The sequence below is a fragment of the Pteropus vampyrus genome, unplaced genomic scaffold (genome assembly GCF_000151845.1).
Source record: "Pteropus vampyrus isolate Shadow unplaced genomic scaffold, Pvam_2.0 Scaffold22, whole genome shotgun sequence".
Lineage (NCBI taxonomy): Eukaryota > Metazoa > Chordata > Mammalia > Chiroptera > Pteropodidae > Pteropus > Pteropus vampyrus.
The window spans coordinates 10,831,922-10,854,692 of NW_011888803.1; the positions used below are offsets into that span (position 1 = coordinate 10,831,922).

At 33.1% G+C, this 22,771-nt stretch overlaps 1 protein-coding gene across 1 annotated transcript in view; it reads left to right on the top strand.

The window, feature by feature from the left end:
- The window catches only part of PKN2 (protein kinase N2), a 118,967-nt gene that overhangs the window by 57,573 nt on the left and 38,623 nt on the right, over positions 1–22,771 (top strand). The window contains exons 3-8 of the mRNA XM_011355595.2: positions 988–1,142; positions 8,781–8,898; positions 9,797–9,942; positions 10,025–10,238; positions 21,116–21,301; positions 22,611–22,720. Of these exons, the coding sequence (XP_011353897.1) occupies positions 988–1,142; positions 8,781–8,898; positions 9,797–9,942; positions 10,025–10,238; positions 21,116–21,301; positions 22,611–22,720 (929 nt within the window). The remainder of the gene's footprint in view (positions 1–987; positions 1,143–8,780; positions 8,899–9,796; positions 9,943–10,024; positions 10,239–21,115; positions 21,302–22,610; positions 22,721–22,771) is intronic.

Below are 22,771 nucleotides of genomic sequence, written 5' to 3' on the forward strand. Positions count from 1 at the left end.
AATGTTTTCAAACTACTGAATTTTTAAAAGGAGTATAAAACCAAATATGAAACATACTCATTAAAGTCGGTTAGTCACACCATCTTTTATTGCAGAAGAGAAAAGGCGTCCTTAAAGTGCAGAGGTTAAGTAACTTACAGTTTAGGCAGTTTTTCAGTGATTGCCAAGTTACTTATAACTAAACCAGGTCTGTTACTTCCCATCTTTAGATTTTTTTTATAAGCAAGGGACCTTGTAGATAAAACACAAAGTAGTGAACTTCAATATGAAGAATTGTAGTTACATGGTAGAATTATTAGAAGTGTTTCAACAATAATGGATTACCTAGAATAATTCAGAGGGTTCTATTTGAAGTTTTGGTATTTGTTTTAAAATAGAAGTATGCTTTATGAGAAGCCATGAACTCGAATTTTTGATTTCCCTACACAACCTCTTACCATCATTTTCAGTATCCTCGAAACATTTTCCATTGTGATCGCATATCCTCATAGTAGAAAACAAAATGTAAAGGCTTTTATGTGTATGTTTAGTTTATTACTAATTAATGTTATCGTTATATTTTAAGTATCCTTAGTTCTATTTACAAAGAATTACTTTAGTACAATTTGTATGTTTGAACATAATTTGTTCTCTAACCAGTCACGTAATGAGTAGGGAATTTAGTTTAATTGTTGAATTGATTGGTCAAATTGATTTTTTTTTTTTAATTGAAAAATAATAACGTTGGAAGGACTTTGGGCTGTGATCTAACTGAGCTTCAGACTCAATGTAATCACTTCTACAGTATCTCTGGCAGATGGTCCTAGAACTCTTAAATATTTTCTTGGCTCGAATTCTTGTATTATCTTTAAGCATAAGGAAATTCCATTTAGATGACTTCAAGCTCATCTCAAATGCTATAATTCTTTATTTTTTGAAAATACTAACTTCCAATTTTAAGTAGCAGTTGGTCCTAGTAAAAATTTTACCATACTATTTAATTTACAGATTGCCCAAGGACTCCTGACACTCCCAATAGTGACCCTCGTTGTTCTACTAGCAATAATAGATTGATGGCCTTACAGAAACAATTGGATATAGAGCTTAAAGTAAAGCAAGGTGCAGAGAACATGATACAAATGTATTCAAATGGATCTTCAAAGGTAAGTACAGTAAATAAATGTAAGTGTATACCGTCAATCCTCATTGTTCACAGTGTGACTAACATGTATTCACCTATCCATTAAAACTTATTTGTAACTCCGATATCAGTACTTGTGGCACTTGCACAGTCTTTTGTGAACATGTGCAGAAGGGCAGAAATTTTGAATTATCTGATGTGCATGTTCACAGCTGAGATTGAACAAGGTGACACTTCGCCTTCTTGTGTGAGCTCTTATACTGTAAACAAGTATCCTTTTCACTGTCTATTTAGTATCTCATTTTTTTGCATTTTTGTGATTTTGGTGATTTTGCTCTTTAAACATTGTGTTATGATTTCTGAGACCATTTTAGCCTCCAAATTTGAAAGTATAGACAACAAGTTGGAAACAATTTTTTTTTCCAAGTATAACTGACATTCAATATTACGTGAGTTTCTGGTGTACAGCATAATGCTTAAACATTTATAATACTTATGAAGCAGTTCCCCTGATAAGTCTAGTACCCACCTGGCACCATACATAGTTGTTAACAATATTATTGACTGTTCCCTATGCCGTACTTAACATTCCCATCACTATTTCGTAACTACCAATTTGTATTTTTTAACCCCTCACCTTTTTCACCCAGTCCCCCAGCCTCCCTCCTATCTGACAGTCACCAGTTTTGTTCTCTGTGCCTTTGAGTTTGTGTCTGCTTTATTTGTGTCTGTGTTTTGTTTTTTAGATTCCACATGAGTGAAATCATACGGTATTTGTCTTTCTCTATCAGACTTATTTTTTAAATTGCTCATTCCTACCTAGACCAATCCAGAAAAAAAAAAAATTGGTTGTATGAGTAAATGGTACACAGGAACTCTCCATATTTGCAACTTAACCTGTAAATCTAAAATTTGTTCTAAAATAAAAGGGTTATTTTTTAAAATGTAGGCTCTAATGAGGTTTCCATCACTCCATACAGATTTTTAGGAAAGGACAAATGAAAAGACATGACATTCTAGCATTAGTGATTGCTTGGACTAAAATTCTGGGTTCTTGGGGAATCGGGTATGGGCATATAACTTCTAATTGAATATCAGTGTGATGGAGAGCAGCTAATGCAAATGTGTTTTTGTTCTGAGGTATAATGTAGATGAGAAAATGTTGAGAACCAATGAATCAGATTATCATGAAGATTCTTTGTAATCTCAGGTCCTATAGTTATGTAATTTCTAAAAAGTCTTAGGAAGGTAGTTTTTTTATAAAATCCACCTTTTTGCTCTCTTTTATTTCAGAGATTCTTCCCTCTGCAAATCATTGTTTTCTTCCATATTTTAATAGATATTTCTTAAATAATTTTAGAATGAAAGTTTAGGGGTTTTTTTGTTGTTTGGGAGTTCATTTTGTTTTAGTTTAGAAAGAATTTGAAATCAGGATGGGAGGAAATCTTTGCTTGGAGCTGTGCACCATATCTACCCACTCAAATAAAATTTGGGAAGATGCAGAAAAGAGAGAAATGTATATATTTTACAAACAATATTGTTAAATCTTAATTATGAAAATTAGAGTATATGATGTATTTTACAAAAATTTGAAACTATTTTCAGAGAAATATTTGTTTCTACTTGATACATTGCTTGTATGATATACTTGATAACATTAATTCACTAACCGAACATTTATTATCAATGGTAAAGTTGGTTTTTAGTTTTAGTATTGACCTTTAATTTGGGAGTTTTTTTATCAAATGTTACTTTGGACTTTTTTTTTTTTTTATGGCAAATATTGTGTTCTTGGAACTGTGAATGCACCGTGTTATGCTGTGTGTTTTAAAATTTGATTAACTCAGTTACTACCCTCTGAAAGTAAGGTTTTTTAATTTAGGATTAATGGATTAGATTAAAAGGTTCCATGAACCCTTTGAAGTTATAGGAAAAATGAGTGTTTATGTTGATAGATGGATGAATGAGAGGGCCATAGGTTTCATCGTATTCTCAAAGGGGTCTGTAACCTCCGCCACCCCAAATTGAGCAAGGTTATGGACTTATTTAAAATGAAACAAATAGATAAGTTATGATAACCACAGGTCCAAAATGAACAGGGCTACGAGCAGACTGTTAGAACAAATAGGTATTTTTCAAATAGCTTTTATTTTTAATTAGATTTATTAATTTGAGAAGGAGTTAAGTGGAGGTCCAGAGCATATTAACAGCTGCTATAGTTTCTGAGATAGACCTGCTAGTTATTTCTGTCTATATTTGGTCTTAACTGTTTTTGTTTCTCATCTTTAAACCTTTCAGAGAATCATAGTTTATCTTTACAAGATTAAGGATGATTGTAAATTGAAGTTACATGGGATGTTAATTTTTTTCATTAAAGACTTGGCAGTTTGATAGCTGTTGTGCTGGGCTCTAGAGTATAAATGGGTACGAATGTAATAAAGAATAGTGCATTCATTATACATAGTAAGTGCTCAACAGGTCATATCCTGCTTTCAGGAGACCCACTATCTAAAAAGGAAGTATCACATGTAAATAATTACAACATATAATAGTGGTATGTACAAGTTACATTAGAAGCACAGTAGAGAAGAATCATTTAACTGCCAGAGAAATCATTAAAGTCTTAGTATAAGATTTTAAGGATGATTTGAAGTTGAAAGAATTACCTTCTAGGGCTGGCAATGCGAGTAAACCCAGTATATACAGGAAGAACAAATCTGAATCTCCAGAAAGGAACCATTTTATTTGGAAAAAATCCTTCTAGATCAGGGTTCCCCAACCCCAGTACCACAGACCAGTATCATGGCCTGTTAGGAAACAAGCTGCACAGCAGGAAGTGAGTGGCGGGCAGGTGAGCTCAGCTTCATCTGTACTTGCTGCCACTCCCCAGCATCACTGCCACTTCAGATCCACTTCAGATCATCAAGCATTGAATTCTTATAGGAGCACCGGTCCCTGGTGCCAAAAAAGGTTGAGGACCGCTGCTCTAGATGATTCCAACAGGGCTTTTTATTTGTTTCCCACTGGTAAAGCTCTAAGTGAGTGAGGTATAGTGAGAAGTGTAGCATAATTGAAAGACAAATCAGATTATAAAGTACTTTGGACAAAATTAAGCAGTTGAGATTCTATCTTAAAAGATGTATAGAGCTGCTGAAAGACTTTTAACAGAGAAAATACACAATCAGATTTAAAGTTTAGAAAGTTCACATCCATCTTCTTAAGACTTGAAGAATTAGAGAGAGTCAGGTCTACAGGCAGCAAATTTAAGTAGGCTCTTGTAGTAATTCAGGTTAAACATGCTTCATCCCTCTTGTAACAGCAATGAAAGCAAAGAAAACAGATCAAAGCTATTTAAGTAGAATAAATATGTGGTATCTAGATATGAGGAAGAAGGCAGAATCAAATCTTAGATTGTTTATGTCGACAGACTGGTGAATGGTAATGCCCTTCACAACAATAGGTAATTCACAGTGGGGAGCAAATTCGGAGACAAGGATGATTAAATCATTTTGGGAGTAAACAATCATCTTCAAATCTCTGTTTTTTGGATTCTATATGACAAAATTATTAACCCCAGTACACATTATACCCAGAGTCATCCTTTTAAAAGGTAAATCAGGTATATTTACATTCCTATTCAAAATCCTCCGATGGCTTTCTAGCTTGCTTAGAGCAAAATCCAGAGTCCTTACTATGACTGCAAGTTCATATGTGATATACCCCTGGCTACTTCTGATCTTTTCTTCTAAAATATTTTCATTCTCTCTCCTTACACTCTAGCTGTATTGGCTTCTTTGATACCCCTCGAACATCCTAAACATGCTCTTACCTCAGGGTTTGTGTTCACCGTATCTCTGCCTAAATATCTTTTCTTAAGTACTTTCATGGTTTTTGTGACTCGTCATTACAGTCTCTGCTCAGATACTACCGCTTTAGCAAGCTCTTCACAACTATCCTCTGTAGTCACCCCTGTCTCTCCTGTCTCTTACACTACATACCACTACCTGAAGCTATAATTTACACAATCAATTTCTTTATCATCCGTTATCAACAGAATGTAAATTTCATGGCTCTAAGTAGCATCATTGGTTTTCCGAATAATCTCAGGGATTGATAAGACATTGAAGAGAGATTTTCCATTCATATATTCAGATGACAAACCAAGCCATTTATTAAAATTTGAGGTTCTTTCTAGCCCTTTCATACTTTTTCCTCACGTAAAAATATCTCATGATCTATCCAGGCCTCCCTCTCCCCAATCTTCCAATCTCGATATATTCCAATCTTATTTATATTAATATTTGCCAAAACTTTTCTGGATTCCTTCAGCTAAAATTGATCTCATCTTCCTTTGCATATTTCTTTGGCTACTGTTAACATTCTAATACATATAATAATTATCTGTCTCCAATCAAACTAAGAGTAGAGTAGCATTGTAACTGATTAATTATTAAATAATTGGGTTAATTATTAAACTGATTATTTTCACTGGTGTGACAAAAATTAACACTTGCAAAGTAAGCCATAAATATGTGATGGAAAAATAAAGATAATGTTGGTTTATTTATTTCTGAAAGCTATGTGTATGATGTCTTTTATTGTAATATCCCACTATGATTTGCAAAACAAAAATAATTATTTTTTATAAAATAAATATAATTTAAAAATATGCAATTTATGCTTTTTATTTATAATTGTAAAATATTGTACATTCAAAATATAACTATCAGGCATTGTAGAGTGCTAATTAACAATAGGTAATTAATAGGTGAACCATATGAAATTGCTGTTCAAAATTAGTCAGACATTGGCATTTTCATTCAGTTCAATCTAATGTATGTAAAAATTTTTCCAAAGTTTTAGCATAAAAGCCAGTATTTCTCTAATACATAAACCAGTCCATATATTTTGGGCCTGCCTTATCTCTTACATTGAACATATTAAGTGCTCAATAAAAATCATATGAATGCCCGAAAATATAAAACTGGCAGTAAAAATTTATTGGATGCTGAGAAGTATAAGACTGACATGTAGAAATGTAAATTGCTTGTAATATCTAATGTCAGTTTCACCATACTTTGACATCTGTGCATATCTTCCAGAAATCTGTGTGGGGAAATACATCTACTTTTGAAATGAAATACAAGTGCTCTTTCTTGCATGTTGAAATAGTTAAGAAAGGTGTATACCTAAAGAAGTAAATGACAAACTACTATCTTTTCACATAGTGACAAATAATGAGTTGCTTAGTTGAAAACTATAGTATTAGATAGTTCACTTAATATTTATTTTACATTAAACTATTAAAATAGGATAATCATGATTTCTATTGCTCTAAAAGAGAACTTTTTAATGTGCTAGCAATATAATTTTAGTTTTATCTAATACATAGAAAAGCTTTATGTTTTAGAGAGTGGTATCCCCATTTACATAATTTCATCAAGGAACCTAAAGCTTACAGAAGGTAGGTAACCAACCCAAATTTACCAATATAAAAAAAGATTTGAGCCCAAGTCTATCTAATTGCAAAACATATCTGTCCATTAAATTAGGAGCTTTGGAATACTAAGTTTTTCTCTTACTCTGATCTGATCTCAAAGAAATAAAAAAGTTATTTCATATCTTCAGTTTGTCTAATGTTCCTAATACTAGATAGGAGGAGGAATCAAAGTAAGAAAAAAGTATTTTCATTTTAAATTTGGAAGGTGAATAGGTGTATTCATAAAGGCATATATAATAATTATAAACACCAAATTCAAGATAATAGTCTTAATGATAAAGTATAATTAACAAATATTGTGTGTGTGTGCGTGTGCGCACGTCTACTTCTTCATGGTGTAAATTAATATTTAGGGGACTTAGTAAACCATTTGAGTCTAATTCCTTATTTAATAAAGAACAAAATCTGACTAGAAGCTCTTAAATGACTGACCTTGGGAGCAGGAAAGAAATGGAAGAAAAATTCATAAATTTACTAATTGTTTTTTCCTTCACTGTATATTAACCTACTTTGGTATTTAATATATTTTAGCTCACTTTTTTTCCTTATATAATAGGAATATTATTTCTCCCACCACATACATCTCTCTCCACGCTGCACTTTATTCAGTGTCATAGTACTGTGTGGATATTTGACTTACCGAAATGATGCTGCGCATCTGATACATGTCTCTTAGTTTCTAGTCTTGAGTCTCCTGGAGAATATAGGTTGAGTGTATGCTATTTTATTTCCAAACTAATGGTGACTGCCTTAGAGATACTTGAATAATATGCAAAAATTGGCTTTTTTGTGAATAAGTGCTTTCTAACTTGATGCTCATTTTTATTATTGTTTTTTGTGTGTGTGTGGATTGAAGCCTACTAGACTTTGACGCCCAACGTAACTAAGCAAGAGATAGCATTAACTTCTGTTATTTGTCTCATATGAAACTTTTGGGGAAAAAATCCTAGTTTTCTATGGCTGTGGTAATTACCACAAATTTAGTGGCTTAAAACAGCACAAATTTATTATCTCACAACTTTGCAGTTGAGAAATCTGAAATGGATCTCACTGAGCTAAAATCAAGGTATTGACAGGGCTGTGTTCCCTTCTCGAGGATGTAGGGCAGAATTTGTTTCGTTTTTCTTTCCAGCTTCTAGAGACTGCCACATTCCTTGGTATATGGCCCTCTTCCTCTGGCTTCAAAGCCAACAACGCCAGGTTCATTTCTCACATCACTCTGACCTCCTCTTCTGCCTTCTTTCCTCTTCCACGTTTAGGGACCCTTGTGATTATACTGGGCCTTCCTGGATAATCTAGGACAATTTCTATATTTTAAGATTGGATGATTAACAACCTTAATTCCATCTGCTAACTCAATTCCCTTTTGCCATGGAAGGTAACATATTCACTAGGTTCCAGGGATTGGGACACGGACATCTTTGGGCGAATCATTATTGTCCTACCACAGTTCCTGTCAGTAATATTCATTATTACTGAAACTAAACTGAGATACAACAGTAATATTTTTTTACTTAATTTAAGACCTTTAAGTCTTAAGAGATGACTAGTTTATTCACTTATAACTTCCACTCTAGCTTTATTAAGGTCTCACTTTTTTTGACATTCAGGAATTTCAAAGGAACTTTTTCATCACTAGTGTTAACAAATGCTGTTTCCTTTAACAGAATTTAAGGGAACATAAATAGTATCTATGATTAGCTGTTTTTAAAATGTACCTCCATATATGAAGCTCCATGAAAATTTAACTGTTATGTAATGGAAGAGGAATAGGTTTTCTAAAATCTTTAGGCTTAGTCACTGAGGCATCCATCACAAACAGTGCTTCTGACTGAGAGTTATTGACCATAGTACAGGAAAATTCTTTGTATTTTGTGTAAAGCAAAGAAAGAAAATTACAAATGTTAATTTGGATATTTTTAAACAGTAATAAGACTCACCAAATTGTCTTAACTAATGGAATTGTTTTTCTCTTTAATCACTCAATCCACTTGATAAGTTTTTAAAATAAATGTATCTACAAGTGTATATATGTTATAGTGTTACGGTGTTCTTTTAACTGCTGTTTTTCATCTGTTGATATCAATTGATCTTATTTAGAAGCTATGAAAATGCTTTTGTCTCTTTATCTGCTTACATTTTCAAACTTATTTTTAATAGGATCGGAAACTGCATGGCACAGCTCAGCAGCTACTCCAGGACAGCAAGACAAAAATAGAAGTGATACGAATGCAGATTCTTCAGGCAGTCCAGACCAATGAACTGGCTTTTGATAATGGTGATGGAATAGAAATAAACTGTCATTATTATTATGGGCATATGGTGCTAAATAAATTTTATGTAAGAAACTAGTGTTATCAAAAGTCGAAAGTCCCCTTTTCGAGGACCCCAAGCGGTGTTTTTTTTTTGAGTTCCGTGTGGCGAAGCCAATTACGAGACCGAAAGTGAACATTAACCGCGCAGGCTTTATTCTATGGCCAGAGAATGGAGAAGCGGGAGCGCAGCTCTCAAATCAGCTTCTCCCTTAGCTGTGGAGAGGTGGCTAAAATAAGAGTAAAAATGAAGGGGAGGTTTAGGTGAACAGCTAGGAAGAATATTCATGGCTTTTCCGGGGAGAGGAGGGAAGGGGCGGAGGCTTTTTCCGGTATCAAGGTTCCACCCTCCTTTTTTGTTGTTTATGGTCTCGCCCAGCAGTTGTCAGCGATTGTCAAGCTGTCATGGCGATGGGAGGTGTGTTATTTAGCATGGAGATTATATTATAATGAGTTTTAAATTTTGGGGGAGGTCATTTAGACAGTGATCTTGGTTTCGACTGGTTTCAGCAAGTCTCCACAAGTTCTTAACTGGTGACCTGAGGCCTCCCTATTACCAAAGATAAGAGCACCGCAGAGGTTCAGCCAAGCCCTAAAGGCCTATCACGGGGTAATAGAAGCAGTAGTTTAAAATTAAGGAGGAGGAAGCATTATGTTTTTTTCTACTGAATTTTTATCTTTGAGTTTTGATTTAAAGAAGGCTCTCAGCATTATATGATAAGTATTACCTCAGTGTTTATTGCCTTAAGGACTAACTTTTGTTTTAACGTTGTAAGAATTCATTTCTTTTTCTTGAGTTTTAATCACTGCATATTTGAAAGTCAAGTAAATGGTTCAATTAAGTTTTTTTTTTTCCTCCTCTAGCAAAACCTGTCATAAGTCCTCTTGAACTTCGGATGGAAGAATTAAGGCATCATTTTACGATAGAGTTTGCAGTAGCAGAAGGTGCAAAGAATGTAATGAAACTACTTGGCTCAGGAAAAGTAACAGACAGAAAAGCACTTTCAGAAGTAATTTTAAATAAAAATTTTAACAATATATTATTCAAAGATTGTAGTTATTTAAATGACAATTGTATTTTCTCTCTTAAAGGCTCAAGCAAGATTTAATGAATCAAGTCAAAAATTGGACCTTTTAAAGTATTCATTAGAACAAAGATTAAATGAACTTCCCAAGAATCATCCCAAAAGCAGTATCATTATTGAGGAGCTTTCCCTTGTTGCATCACCAACACTAAGTCCACGCCAAAGTATGATATCTACACAAAACCAATATAGTACACTATCCAAACCAGCAGCACTAACAGGTATGTTACACATATCTCCTGATTATTTTTGGTGTTTTAGACTACATCTGGTAGTGATTTAAATGAATAAAAAAACATAGATTTTTAAAATATTGTGAGAAGATCACATAACAAAATTTATTATTTTAACCATTTAAAAATATCCAATTCAGAGGCATTGGTATATTTACAGTGTTGTATAACTATCACCACTATTTAGTTCCAGAGTATTTTCCTTACCCCAGAAAGAAAACCTATACTCATCAAGTAGTACTCCCCATTCTCTCTTCCCTTCAGTTCCTGGCAACCACTATTGGCTTTTTGTCTCTATAGATTTGTCTATTCTAGATATTTTCTATAAATGAAATTATATAATTTGTGGCTGTCTCTGTCTAGCTTCTTTCATTTAGTGTACTGTTTTCAGGGTTCGTTCTTGTTGTAGTATATTCTTTTTTATGTCTAAATAATATTCCATTTTATGAGTATATAGCATATTGCTTATATATTCATCAGTTACTGATTGAACCTTTGGACTCTTGTGAATAGTGTTGCTATGAACATTTGTGTACAGGTTTTTTTCTTCGAACACCTGTTTTCAGTTATTTTGGATATATACCTAGGAGTACTAGGTCATATGGTAATTTTATGTTCATATTTTTAAGGAACCATCAAACTATTTTCCACAGCAGCTGCATCATTCCTCGGCAGCAATGTATGAAGGTTCCAATTTCCTCACCAACACATTTTTTAACCCTTTTCCCACTTAGAAAAAAAAGTGCATCTCACGTAGGAATGCTACATTTTCCAACATTTGACATTTTCAGCGATTGAACTACTAAAGACAATGCTAAAAATAGAATGATGTCATTTGTTTCCAAAGACTATCAATGTACTAGAGCAATGCAAAAATAATAATAAAAGTGAGATATTTCATGGCAAACTTTGGGGGTAAGGTTAGGGCTATAATCTGTGAGTTATCTCGGGGCAAACGGGAAAAGGGCTAATTGCCATCCTAGTAGGTCTATTATTGAAAGTGGAGTAGTGAGAACTTCAACAAATTTTGTAGATTTGCCTATTTGTCCTTTTTTATATAAATTTTTGCTTCATATTTTCAGCCTTTCTTAAGTGCATATATGTTTATAATTTTTATATCTTCTTGATGGAATGACTCTTTTATCAAAATGTCTCATATTAATATACTCCAGCTCTCCAGCTCTCTTTTGATGACTGTTTCCGTTGAATATCTTTTTCTGTCTTTCCACTTTCAGTCTGTTTGTGTCTTTGGATATAAAATAAGTCTCTTTTAGATAGCATATAATTGGATCATGTTTCTTTTTGTCATTTCTACCAGTCTCTGCCTTTTATTTGAACAGTTAATCCATGTATGTTTAGGGTAATTACTAATAAGGTACAATGCAATTCTGATGCTAACTGCTCAGAGTTAAGTCAAATTTCATAGTTAATAGCTCAGTTTCCCACAAGACTGCCCTCATTTCAGACACATGCTGCAAGCTTGGAGTTTCCTTCAACCACCTGTACTTCTGACCAACTGGATACAAATTCAGGGGTTCCCACTACCACCTCAAGCTCAGTAATTTTGTAGAACAACTCAGAGTATTCAGGAAAGCTCTATCTTTACAATTACAGTTTTCTTATAAAGGATACAAATTAGGACCAATCAAAAGAAAAGATAAATAGGGAGAGGTCTGGGAGGGTCCTAAATGTGAAGCTTTTTTGTCCTCAGCATCCATTACTCTCTCAGCACATTGTTTGCTGTCACAAACCAGGACTCTCACTTTAACTATGAGTATCTAGAGTTTTTATTGTGGTTTCATTACATAGGAGTTAATTGAATGAATCATCGGCCACTTGTTTGAAATTTAGTCTCCAGGCCTTCATCCCTCTCTGAAGGCTAGGAGGTCAGGCTGATATGTGTCTCAAAGCAACAGCCCTCTCTCTAATCATATGGTTGGTCTTTCAGGTATATCCAGTGCCCCTATCCTAAAACTGTCTAGGGACCCACCATAAGTCACTTTATTAGTATAAACTTAAATGTGATCTGAGGGGCCTACTATAAATAACAAAGACACTGCTCTCACTGGGGCAATTACAAGGGTTTAGATGCTTTTCAAGAACTAGGGACAAAAACCAGCGGAATTCTTTATTATACAACAAAAAGGCTTACTTCTGCCATTTTGTGATTTGTTTTCTATTAGTCTTAATTTTTTTTTTTCCTGAATTCCTTTGATACTTCTTTTTTGTGTGTGTTCAATTGAATTTTTCTAGTTTACTTTTTTGATTCTCTCCTTGGATTTTTTTTTTTCCTGTATATCTTTAAGTTATTTTCTTAGTGGTTACCCTGTTGATTACAATTACCATCCTAAATTTATAACAACCTTGTTTGAATTGATACCAACTTATTTTCAATAGCCTACAAAAATTCTGCTCCTATAGAGCTGTGCCTCCCTGTCTTTATATTGTCACAGATTGTCTTTATACTTTGTGTGTCCATTAACATAGACTATAATTACTGTTATGCATTTGTCTTTTAAGTCGTAAAGGAAACAGTTACAAATCAAAAATACAGTACGTAGCTTTTATATTTACTTATAAGCTAGTTTTATTGTTATTTTTTCTGACTTTAAGTTACTGTCTAGTGTCCTTTCATTTCAATCTGAATGACTTCTTTTAGCAGATCTACTAGGGACAGATTCTCTTACCTTTTGTTTATCTAGGAATCTTATTTTCTCCTTCATTTGAGGAATAGTTTTACAGATTTTTGGGCTGACAAGTTGTTTTTTTTTCTTTCAGCACGTTAAAAATATTATACCAATTCTTTCTGGCATTTATGCTTCTCATGAAAACTAGACTTTTAATCGTATTGAGAATTTCTCATTATTGATGAGTTGCTTCTCTCTTACTGCTTTCAAAATTCTCCTTTGTCTTTATTTTTTCACAGTTTCATCATAATGTGTCTCAAAATGATAATCTCTTTTGAGGTTATTCTATTTGGATTCTTTGAGCTTCTTCATGTGTATATCCATGTCTTTCATCAAATTTGGGGAATTTTGGTCATTGTTTCTACACATATTCTTTCTGCAACTTCCTCTCTCTTCTCTCCTTATGAGACTCTCATAATGTGTATTTTTTTATTCTTCATGGTATCCCACAGGTTGCTTAGTCTCTGTTTCCTTTTTTTGTTTGTTTTTGAGAACAACAAATGTTTATTGATATACAAACATGTGAGAATGGGGCAGAGACCATATGTAAACACAAAAACAAGCATTAGTTTTCATGGATATCAGAAATTACAAGAGTGAGGCAAGCATCAAGAGTCAGAGTCTTCCAAGTAGCAAGCAACACCCATAAACCCTGTCCACAAACACATCATGTCTCTCTGGTTTGAACCACCAAGATCTCTTCCAAAAACTTGACTTTCATAGAGCTCCAAAAGGTGGTCTTATAAAGGCCCTTAAAGTAATCAAACCTTGTGACAAATTGGTTAGGTCAGTGGCAAACCATCTTTAATTCTGTTAACTTTTACCTCCTGATTTGTTTAGTTTTACTTTTAAATGGGAACATACGCATTTATTGTTATGTCTTATTAATCAGTTTACTCTTTTATCATTATAAGTATTTCCTTTTATTTCTAAAAGTACTCTTCGACTTGTAGTTTACTTTGTCTATTAGTAGTAGAACCATACCATCCTCATTCATAAAGTAACCTAGTGAATTTTTTCCATCCTTTTATTTTCAATCTGTTGGGGTTTTTTTTATTTATTTAAAGTGAAATATTTTATATATATCATGTTGGTGGCTCCTTTCTTGTTATCTACCCTGAAAATCTAATTGAAGTTATTAGTCCACAGTGTTTTTTTTTTTTTAAGAGCGTTATTTATATAATCATCCCTCAATATCCTTGGGATTTGTTCTAGGACTCCCTGCAGATACCACATTCTAAAGATACTCAAGTCTCTTATATAAAATGATATAGTATTTGTATATAACCTCCAGATGCAGAGAGCCATCTGTATACATAAACTGTGCATATTCGATGTATAGAATTTGAAAACTTTTGACATATCAACCCTAGAGATTTCCATGTACCCTTTATGAACCTTCCTTGTACTGTTATTTTTGACATGTATTTAATTCTACAGTCTTGATATTTGAAAAGCGTTTGCTCTTTTTTCTGTTCATCTTTTCCTGACTTTTGTACTTCTATTATTCTGTTTCATTTCCTATATAGCCTTTTAGTTATGCCAGTGTGTGTGTGTGTGTGTGTGTGTGTGTGTGTGTGTGTGTGTGTGTGTATTTATTGTTTGCTTTAGAGATTCAGGTATACATATTGAACTATACAATGTTACTTCGCTTGACTACAGTCACCATTCTCACACTAGCTCAAGGTAGTTGCAGTTTCAGCATTAGATGGCACTATATTCCTTTCAGTGATGTCATTCATTGATGAAGCTGGGTTTCCCTTCATTGCTGTCATAAGAAATGCCATGTAAAAATCATAGTGAAATAGGAAATAAGGATGGCAGTTTCCAATCTAATTCCAAAGTCTGAGCCATTGTACAGTGCTTAGCACATATACACATCCCCCTTAGGAATTAACTGTGGTTATTTAAAAGTGAAATAAGATTACTTTTTCTTTCAAGTTATGTATATTATGTTTTCTTCAAATAGTTATTAATTTTTTACAATATCCAATGAAACTGAACTGTGAGGTATATTTTTCAGACTAGGAGAACAGTGAAAAAATTTATACACTAGGGTACTGTGAAATGAGAAAGCTTGAGAACCTCTGGTCTAAACCTTTCATTTTATTTAAAATGTTTTAAATATTTATTATTTAAAGCTTTTTTTTAATCTTCTTTTTTTATCTTCTGTAATTCCTACCATGAAACTTTTATCACAATTAAACTGGTTTGTGCATAGTGCTTCTTGAATGCCTTTACCTTATTATCCACTTTTAATGTATTTTTTAAAATAAAACTGAAATATAGACCTGTGAGGAACAAAAACTTTGTCATCTACCTACATGTAACCCTGGCCCCTAACACAGAACCCTTTATACATTCAGCATATACAGTAGTCTCCCCTTATCTGAGGGGAATACGTTCCAAGACCCCCAGTGGATGTCTGAAACCACAGGTAGAACTGAATCCTATATACATTATATTTTTTCCTGTACATACATACCTATGATAAAGTTTAATTTATAAATTAGGCACAGTAAGAGATTCACAACAATAACTACTAGTAAATAGAACAGTTATTGTAATAAAATGTAATAAAAGTTGTGTGAATGTGGTATCTCTCCCTCACTCCTGCATCCTCTTCTAGCTCTTTCAAAATATCTTATTGTACTATACTCACCCTTCTTCATATAATGTGAGATGATGAAATTCCAAATCTGTTCCTGAATGTATATAACCATTCCTTACTTGCAGTAAGTGGCTTGATACCACTCATTTCAGGGAATCCCTTTCTGAAGTCTTCATTTAGGCTCAATACTTGTACAACATGTGCCATCAGTTGGAACATGTTTTCTGTTCATGTCTCTGCCCACAAAGTTAGTGCCTTTCCCATCTTATCTAAGCACTTAGCATGCACTATGGCCATAACTTTTATAGTTTGAGGTGAAACAGCAAAACTAGCACAAATTTCTTTTTTTTTTTTTCACAGTTTTACCTATAGATTTGTTCTTATTATAGATCTTGGCAACCTCAGCATACAGTTTTCTTCCTTAAGTTGAAAATTTTCACCTTTTCAGTTAGGGGAAGCAGTTTACAGCATATCTGAATTGCCACCATCACTACCCTTGCACTTTGGGGCCAGTAAGTAAAATAAGGGTTACTTGGACACATCCCAAGTAGGAAGGTGCAAGATTTCATCACATGACTCAGAATATTGCACAATTTAAGATTTATGAATTTTTATTCCTGGAATTTTTCATTTAATGTATTTAAGACTGAGGTTGGCAGGTAACTGAAACCATGGAAAGCGAAACTGCGGATAAGGGAGCACTACTATGCTTGGTAAATATTATTTAATAATAAGGCAGGGACTATAACTTATCTAAGTTTCACTATCTTATGGTTCAGTGCTAAACACATCATTAATATTCCAGAATTTCTGAATGATTCATTGATTAAAATGTTTGTCGAATATTTGGAAATTAACAATATTTCTAGAAAATAATTAAAGCCATGTTTCAGGAAGTCAGTTGATACTGCTAGAAATTTTTTCCTTTTCTATTCTGATCTGCTTCTCTCCTCAATCCTTTAACTTCTTTTCAGTTCTCTGTTTCCCTTTTCTTCATTCTTTTAGTGAACTTTATTCAGTTAGATAAATCTCCAGTCTAAAAGAAGTATATTACAATTCTTAAGATATTTTGTTTCTAAAAAAAAGTTCTTTAAGTTTCTACTGGACCTTAAACTATGGGGTAACTAGGAAGAGAAATAGTACTTATATTAATAAAGGACTAAACATGCTGAAGGATTATCATGGATAAGTAGTATGAGCATTTACTGTCACAAGTTTTTCACTGAATGGTATTATTTATGGTTTATGTCATTTATACTCTAATTTATTTTGTCGTATGATTATAATACTGAAACTTGCATGTTTGTTGCTACTTTGACATAAGATATAATCGAATCTTTTTGGTCCATATTTTGAGATATTTGCTAGTTTTTATAAAAGATTGTCTCAAAATGTTATTCAGTTGTAGCAAGACGAAATGCTAAATTAGTAAAATGGATATAAAATAGTTCTTCAAGAAAGTTAAATAAAAATGCATTTACTTGTTCTAATGGAATTCATAAGTACTGCTTATGAATATCAACATTTACCTCTTAGATTTGCTTGCTTTAAATTTTTCATATTGTAGGTTATAAAAGTAAAAAGTATTTTAAGCTATTTCTAACATATGATTATGTGCAATTACAATTGTTACCGCATAAAAGAAACTTCTAGATGCTTAACAAACATCTTAAATCCCTCCAGATATTTTTTTTAATGAAAGCAGGTGTTGAGCATTGTCATCTCCTAATAGTTGAAATTAATAAAATATTTAATAAGCTTCCAGGGTTTGAAGTAGTAGCCAAATGTTTTCTGTTTTCCCAGGATGACTTTGATAGCTGAGCAGTTACAGTGGAAATGAGCTAAGTTTGCCAATTTACCAACAAAACACACACACGTACATACACACAAATATAAATCGTTTCTTTTAAACGAAATCCATTATAGTTAATCTGCCTTAACATTTTACAGTTAGATAAGATTTCCATATATTAACCAAACATAGGATTGAAGCTTCCTTCACCTCAACTTTAGCAACTTGATTGAGACATAATTTACATACCATAGAATTCACTCATTTTAAGTGTATAAGTTTATGAATTTTAGGAAATATGTATAGTTGTGCCACCACAGAACAGTTTCGTTGAGGTATAATTGAAAAATGCAATAAAATACGTGTTTAAAAGTGTAATTTGAGAAGTCATGTATTTAAAATCATGAAACCATCACAATCAAGATAATTATTATATTTGCCACCCCCAAAAGAGTCCTCAAGTGCGTCTATGTAATTCCTCTTTCCTGCCCTTCTCTTCCTCTCTTTGCCAACAACTGACCCAGGGAATCACTGACCTGTTTTCTGTCACTAGATATTAGTTTGCATTTTGTAAACTTTTATATCAATGGAATCATAGTATATACTACTTTCTTTGTGAGTGTGGGAAGAGGCGTAATCTGTCCTTTTGACTCTGAATAGTTTGATGTTCTGTGTTGTGTATCAATAGTTCCCTTCTGTTTATTAGTAATACTTAATTATGTGGGATATACCATAATTTCATTTTCATATTTACCTATGATCGATATTTGGATTGTTTTCATTTTGTACTTTTTCAAACATAGCTGCTAATAACATTCATGTACAGTTTTTGTGTAAACATAAATTTCAATTCACTTGGGTAATTACCTAGGAATGGTATGGCTGAATCATATAGTAGTCTGTTGATAATGGATTCTTTACCCATTTTTATATCTGAAAAAGTCTTCATTTTGAAAGATGTTTTCAGTGCGTTTAAAATTCTAGCTTCACAGTTTACTTTTTTCTCAGTTCTTTAAAACTGTTGCTTCTTTCTTGCTTTCATTGTTTCTGATGAGAAATCACTGCCATCCTAATCTTTGTTGTAACATGTCTTTTTTCTCTGACTGCTTTTAATATTTTTTTCTTTATCACTTGTTTTGGTAAATTTGATTATCATAAGCTTTGGTGCAATTTACCTATTTTTCTTTTGCTTAGTGTTCGTTAAACTTCTTGGATACTTCCTGGGTTTATTGTTTTCAAAAATTTGGAAAATATTCAGCCATTATTCTTTCAAATATATTTTCTGTCCCCTCTCCGCTTTACTCTTCATCATATATTTGGCCACTTGAAGTTAAACTCATAGTTCACATATGCACTGTTGTTATTTTTCCCCCAAGTCTTTCTGTCCCCTTTTTTAAAATCATTTCTATTGCTATAGCTTCAAGTTCACTAGCCTTTTCTTTTGCAACCCATAATCTGCTACCAGTCTCATCCAGGGTCATTTTTTTTAAATCTCAAGTATTGTGGTTTTCATCTCTAGAAATGCGTTTTGTGTCTTTTTGATTTCTTCCATGTCTTTACTCAACTTTTTGAATAGATTGAATATAGATATAATAACTGTGTGAATATCTTTATCTGTTAATCCTAACATTTATGTCAGTTTTGGATTGGTTTTCATTTGACTTTTTTGTTATTATAATTCTTAGTTTTCTGTTTGTTTGCTTATCTGGTGTGATAGGCAGAATTTCAGGAATGAAATTGGAATACCTCCCCTGTGAGTAAAATAAAACATCACTCTGTGATAGTATGTTATGTGGAAAGGGAATTTTGCTTATGTGCTTAATCAGGATTCTAATCAGTTGACTGAGTTAGTGTGTAAAGGGCAATTATCAGGGTAGGCCTTATATAATTCCATGAGCCCCTTAAAAGGAGAGAATTTTCACTGACTAATGGCAAAAGGAGAAGTCAGAGAAACCTGAATCATGAAAAGAATTCTCTGTGCCATGGCTGGCTTGAAGATGGATGTGCCATGTGAGGAGGAATGTAGGTGGGTGGCCTCTAGAACTTGAAAACAGCCCCTAGTTGTTAGCCAGCAAGAAAATAGTATCACCAATCCTGTGTGCAAGAAACTGGATTCTGCCAACAACCTGAATGAACTTGGAAGCAGATTCTTCTTCAGAGCTTCCAAGATAAGAAGAGTCTTGTCTGGGAGACACAATGCTGTCAGCCTTGTGAGATCTTTAGCAGAGTACAGAACAGCCCGTGTAGATTCTGACCTACAGAACTGCAAGATAATAAATGGGTATTGTTTCAAATCACTACATTTCTGGTCATTGATAATGAATGCAGCAATAGAAAACAAATATAACTGATAATCTCTGATTAAATGCCAGACCTTTTGAATTTTAGTTTGTTGGGTACTGAATATTTGTATATTCCTGTAAATATTCTTGAGCTTTGTTCTAGGTCACAGTTAAGTTACTTGGAAACAGTTTCATCTTTTGGATATTGCTTTTAAGATTTGTTATGTAGGACCAGAGCATCATTTAGTCTAAGGGTAAATATTCTCTACTACTGGGGCAAGACTGAATACTTGATCAAGGGAACCCTCTATATGTCTCAGTAGTTCTGTCTCTGCCCATCTGTCTGCTTTCCTTTACACTGCCTGTGAACTCTAGCCACTTTGGTCAGTTCAGTTTCAGTTTTGTCTCCTTAGCTCAGGTAGTCCACTTGGCTTCACCTGAGATTCACACTGCCGGCTCTGTGTTCTGGATATTCTCAAGGCAGTAAGCTGGATCAGTTTTAGAGTTCATCTCATTTGTTTCCCATCTCTTAGGGATCACTGTTCTTCATTGTCCGATGTCCAATGTCTTTAATACTTTTTTTCAAATATTTTGTCAAATTTTTTTAGTCGTTTGAGTTGAAGGCAATCAAGTCCCTTTTACTGTTAAAAGTCATTTGGTTACTTTTAAATAATAACTTTAAATAAAATTAAATTTAATCATTTAAATTTAATGGCACAACTTTTACCAGGAAATACTCCTTCAAAAGTGTTCTGCCATGTGCAATATCTAAAATTTTAATACTGAAGCACCATTTTTAAGTTCTAGTACACTACATCTAGCTTAAATGATGACAAAGCTATATCTCTAGATGCCCTAACTCACATTTTCTCATTTTCATTTGAACACTTTTAGTATTTATTTGTCTAAAGAAACGGCAATTATTTTGTGCTTAGATAATTACAACCCATAATTATTTGACTAAACTATTAGAATGGAAAGATAATGTTATTTTACATCTTCAAATAAAAACAGGAACCTATTTATGGGAAAAAACCTGTAAAGTCCCTTTCTATGTTAACTACATAACTATTAAATGCAGTTGTTATTCACATGGTAAGATTTCTCATTTCTGTATATTTATTTTAATAGGCGCATTATTTAGAATTATGTTTCCCCTCCCACGTGCTCTATCCACATGATTCTTTAATTCTTCCATATAATTACAGAAATGAGTATTCAGATACACAAGAAGTTTATGTAACTTGTTTTATGCTCTACAGTTTTTCGGAGGTGCCATTCTTCCTATAAAATTTCTTATAGCGTTGTCTTAAGAGTTTTCAATAGGTATTTCTAAAATAGGAAAGATAATAGTTACCTCACAGATCCTCTGAGAGAAAAGATTTTACTATTTTAGCAGATCTTTTTTCCCCGTTTCTGAATAAGTAACAAAGACATAGTTATATATATTAAAAATTGACGTTCTTATTTCATATATTTTTTTATGCTAACAGGGACTCTGGAAGTTCGTCTTATGGGCTGTCAAGATATCCTAGAGAATGTCCCTGGACGGTCAAAAGCCACATCGGTTGCACTACCTGGTTGGAGTCCAAGTGAAACCAGATCATCTTTCATGAGCAGAACGAGCAAAAGTAAAAGTGGAAGTAGTCGAAATCTCCTAAAAACCGATGACTTGTCCAGTTCAGTAACCAGATTTTTTAAAAATCTTATAACAAATTAAAGGGTCTATGCAAAAGACTTAACACTGGGGACAGGAGAATGGGGAGGGTCAAAGTGGGACAAAAAACTTTAAAATTATGATTTCCATAATTTAATTTTTTAAAAAACTATAGTGACGGGAAAACAAAAACAACAAAAAAATTTACTTTATTGAAAATATATTAGAAAACTGAATTAATTCTTAAACGGCATTAATTCTTTTGGAAGATTGAAATATTGAGCATCACTCTTTATGCCAAACTAAAACAGAGGCAGTGGGACTTGTCACATCTTGATTCTTTTAATGGTATAGTGACACTTCTAAACTAATATTGAACTTTTGATAACTAACCACTGGACCAAACATGTTAACTAAGATAGAAACCCAGTATCCCAGCAGTAGACTGAAATGGGGGAACAGGTAAACATGGTAAGGGTAAAATGTAGCAGGTTTATGAAGCACTTAGGAGACGTTCTAAAGTGTAATTATAAATCGTGATATAAATGTATAACTGAAGGGAAAGGCACATGGCATTTTAGCCCATTTCAGAATACAAAGGTGAGTTTGTGCTTTCCTGTAGATAGACTTTAGGAAAAATGTGAAAATAAAAATTGTCTAAGGTAATAAACTTTATAAATAGCAAATATAGAGGGGGGAAAACTGGGTGATTGTTATTGATATACAGTTAACCTTTGAACACCATGAATTTGAACTACGTGGATCTACTTTTATGCAGCTTCTTATCAGTAAATATGTACAGTACTATAAATATACTTTTTAAAAAATACTTTCTTTTCTCTAGTCTATTATAAGAATGCAGTATATAAAACATATAACATACAAAATATGTGTTATTTGACTGTTATTAGTAAGACTAATGGTCAACAGTAGGCTATCAGTTAAGTTATATGCAGATTTTTGACTATGCAAGGGGTCAGCACCCCTAACTCCCTCATGGTTCAAGAGGCAGCTCTACAAACACACGCACATACATTGTGATACATTGTGTCAAACAGCTACTGGTCACCAGTTAGTCCTTTCAGTTATATTCTAATATAAATGATATAAATAGCAGTTAATATTTTTGTTTTTGTCATACACAGAATAATTCAGGAGTATCTAGTGGCGGTATATGTATATATAGAACTAGCCATTTAATATTCAAAAGCTTCAGTATTGAAAAAAAAACATTTTCAAAGGATTATAAGAGTTTTGTTGCTATTAAGCAGTGGTATTTCTGTTTTAAAGGTTTTAAAATATTTAAGCAAGTTTATAAATTGTAATTACAGATGATGTCTGTGCAGTTTTGAAGCTAGATAATACTGTGGTTGGTCAGACTAGCTGGAAGCCCATTTCCAATCAGTCATGGGATCAGAAGTTTACACTGGAACTAGACAGGGTAAGACGATAAATTTTCTACTTGAATTTGTATTATATTTATAGTTCATTT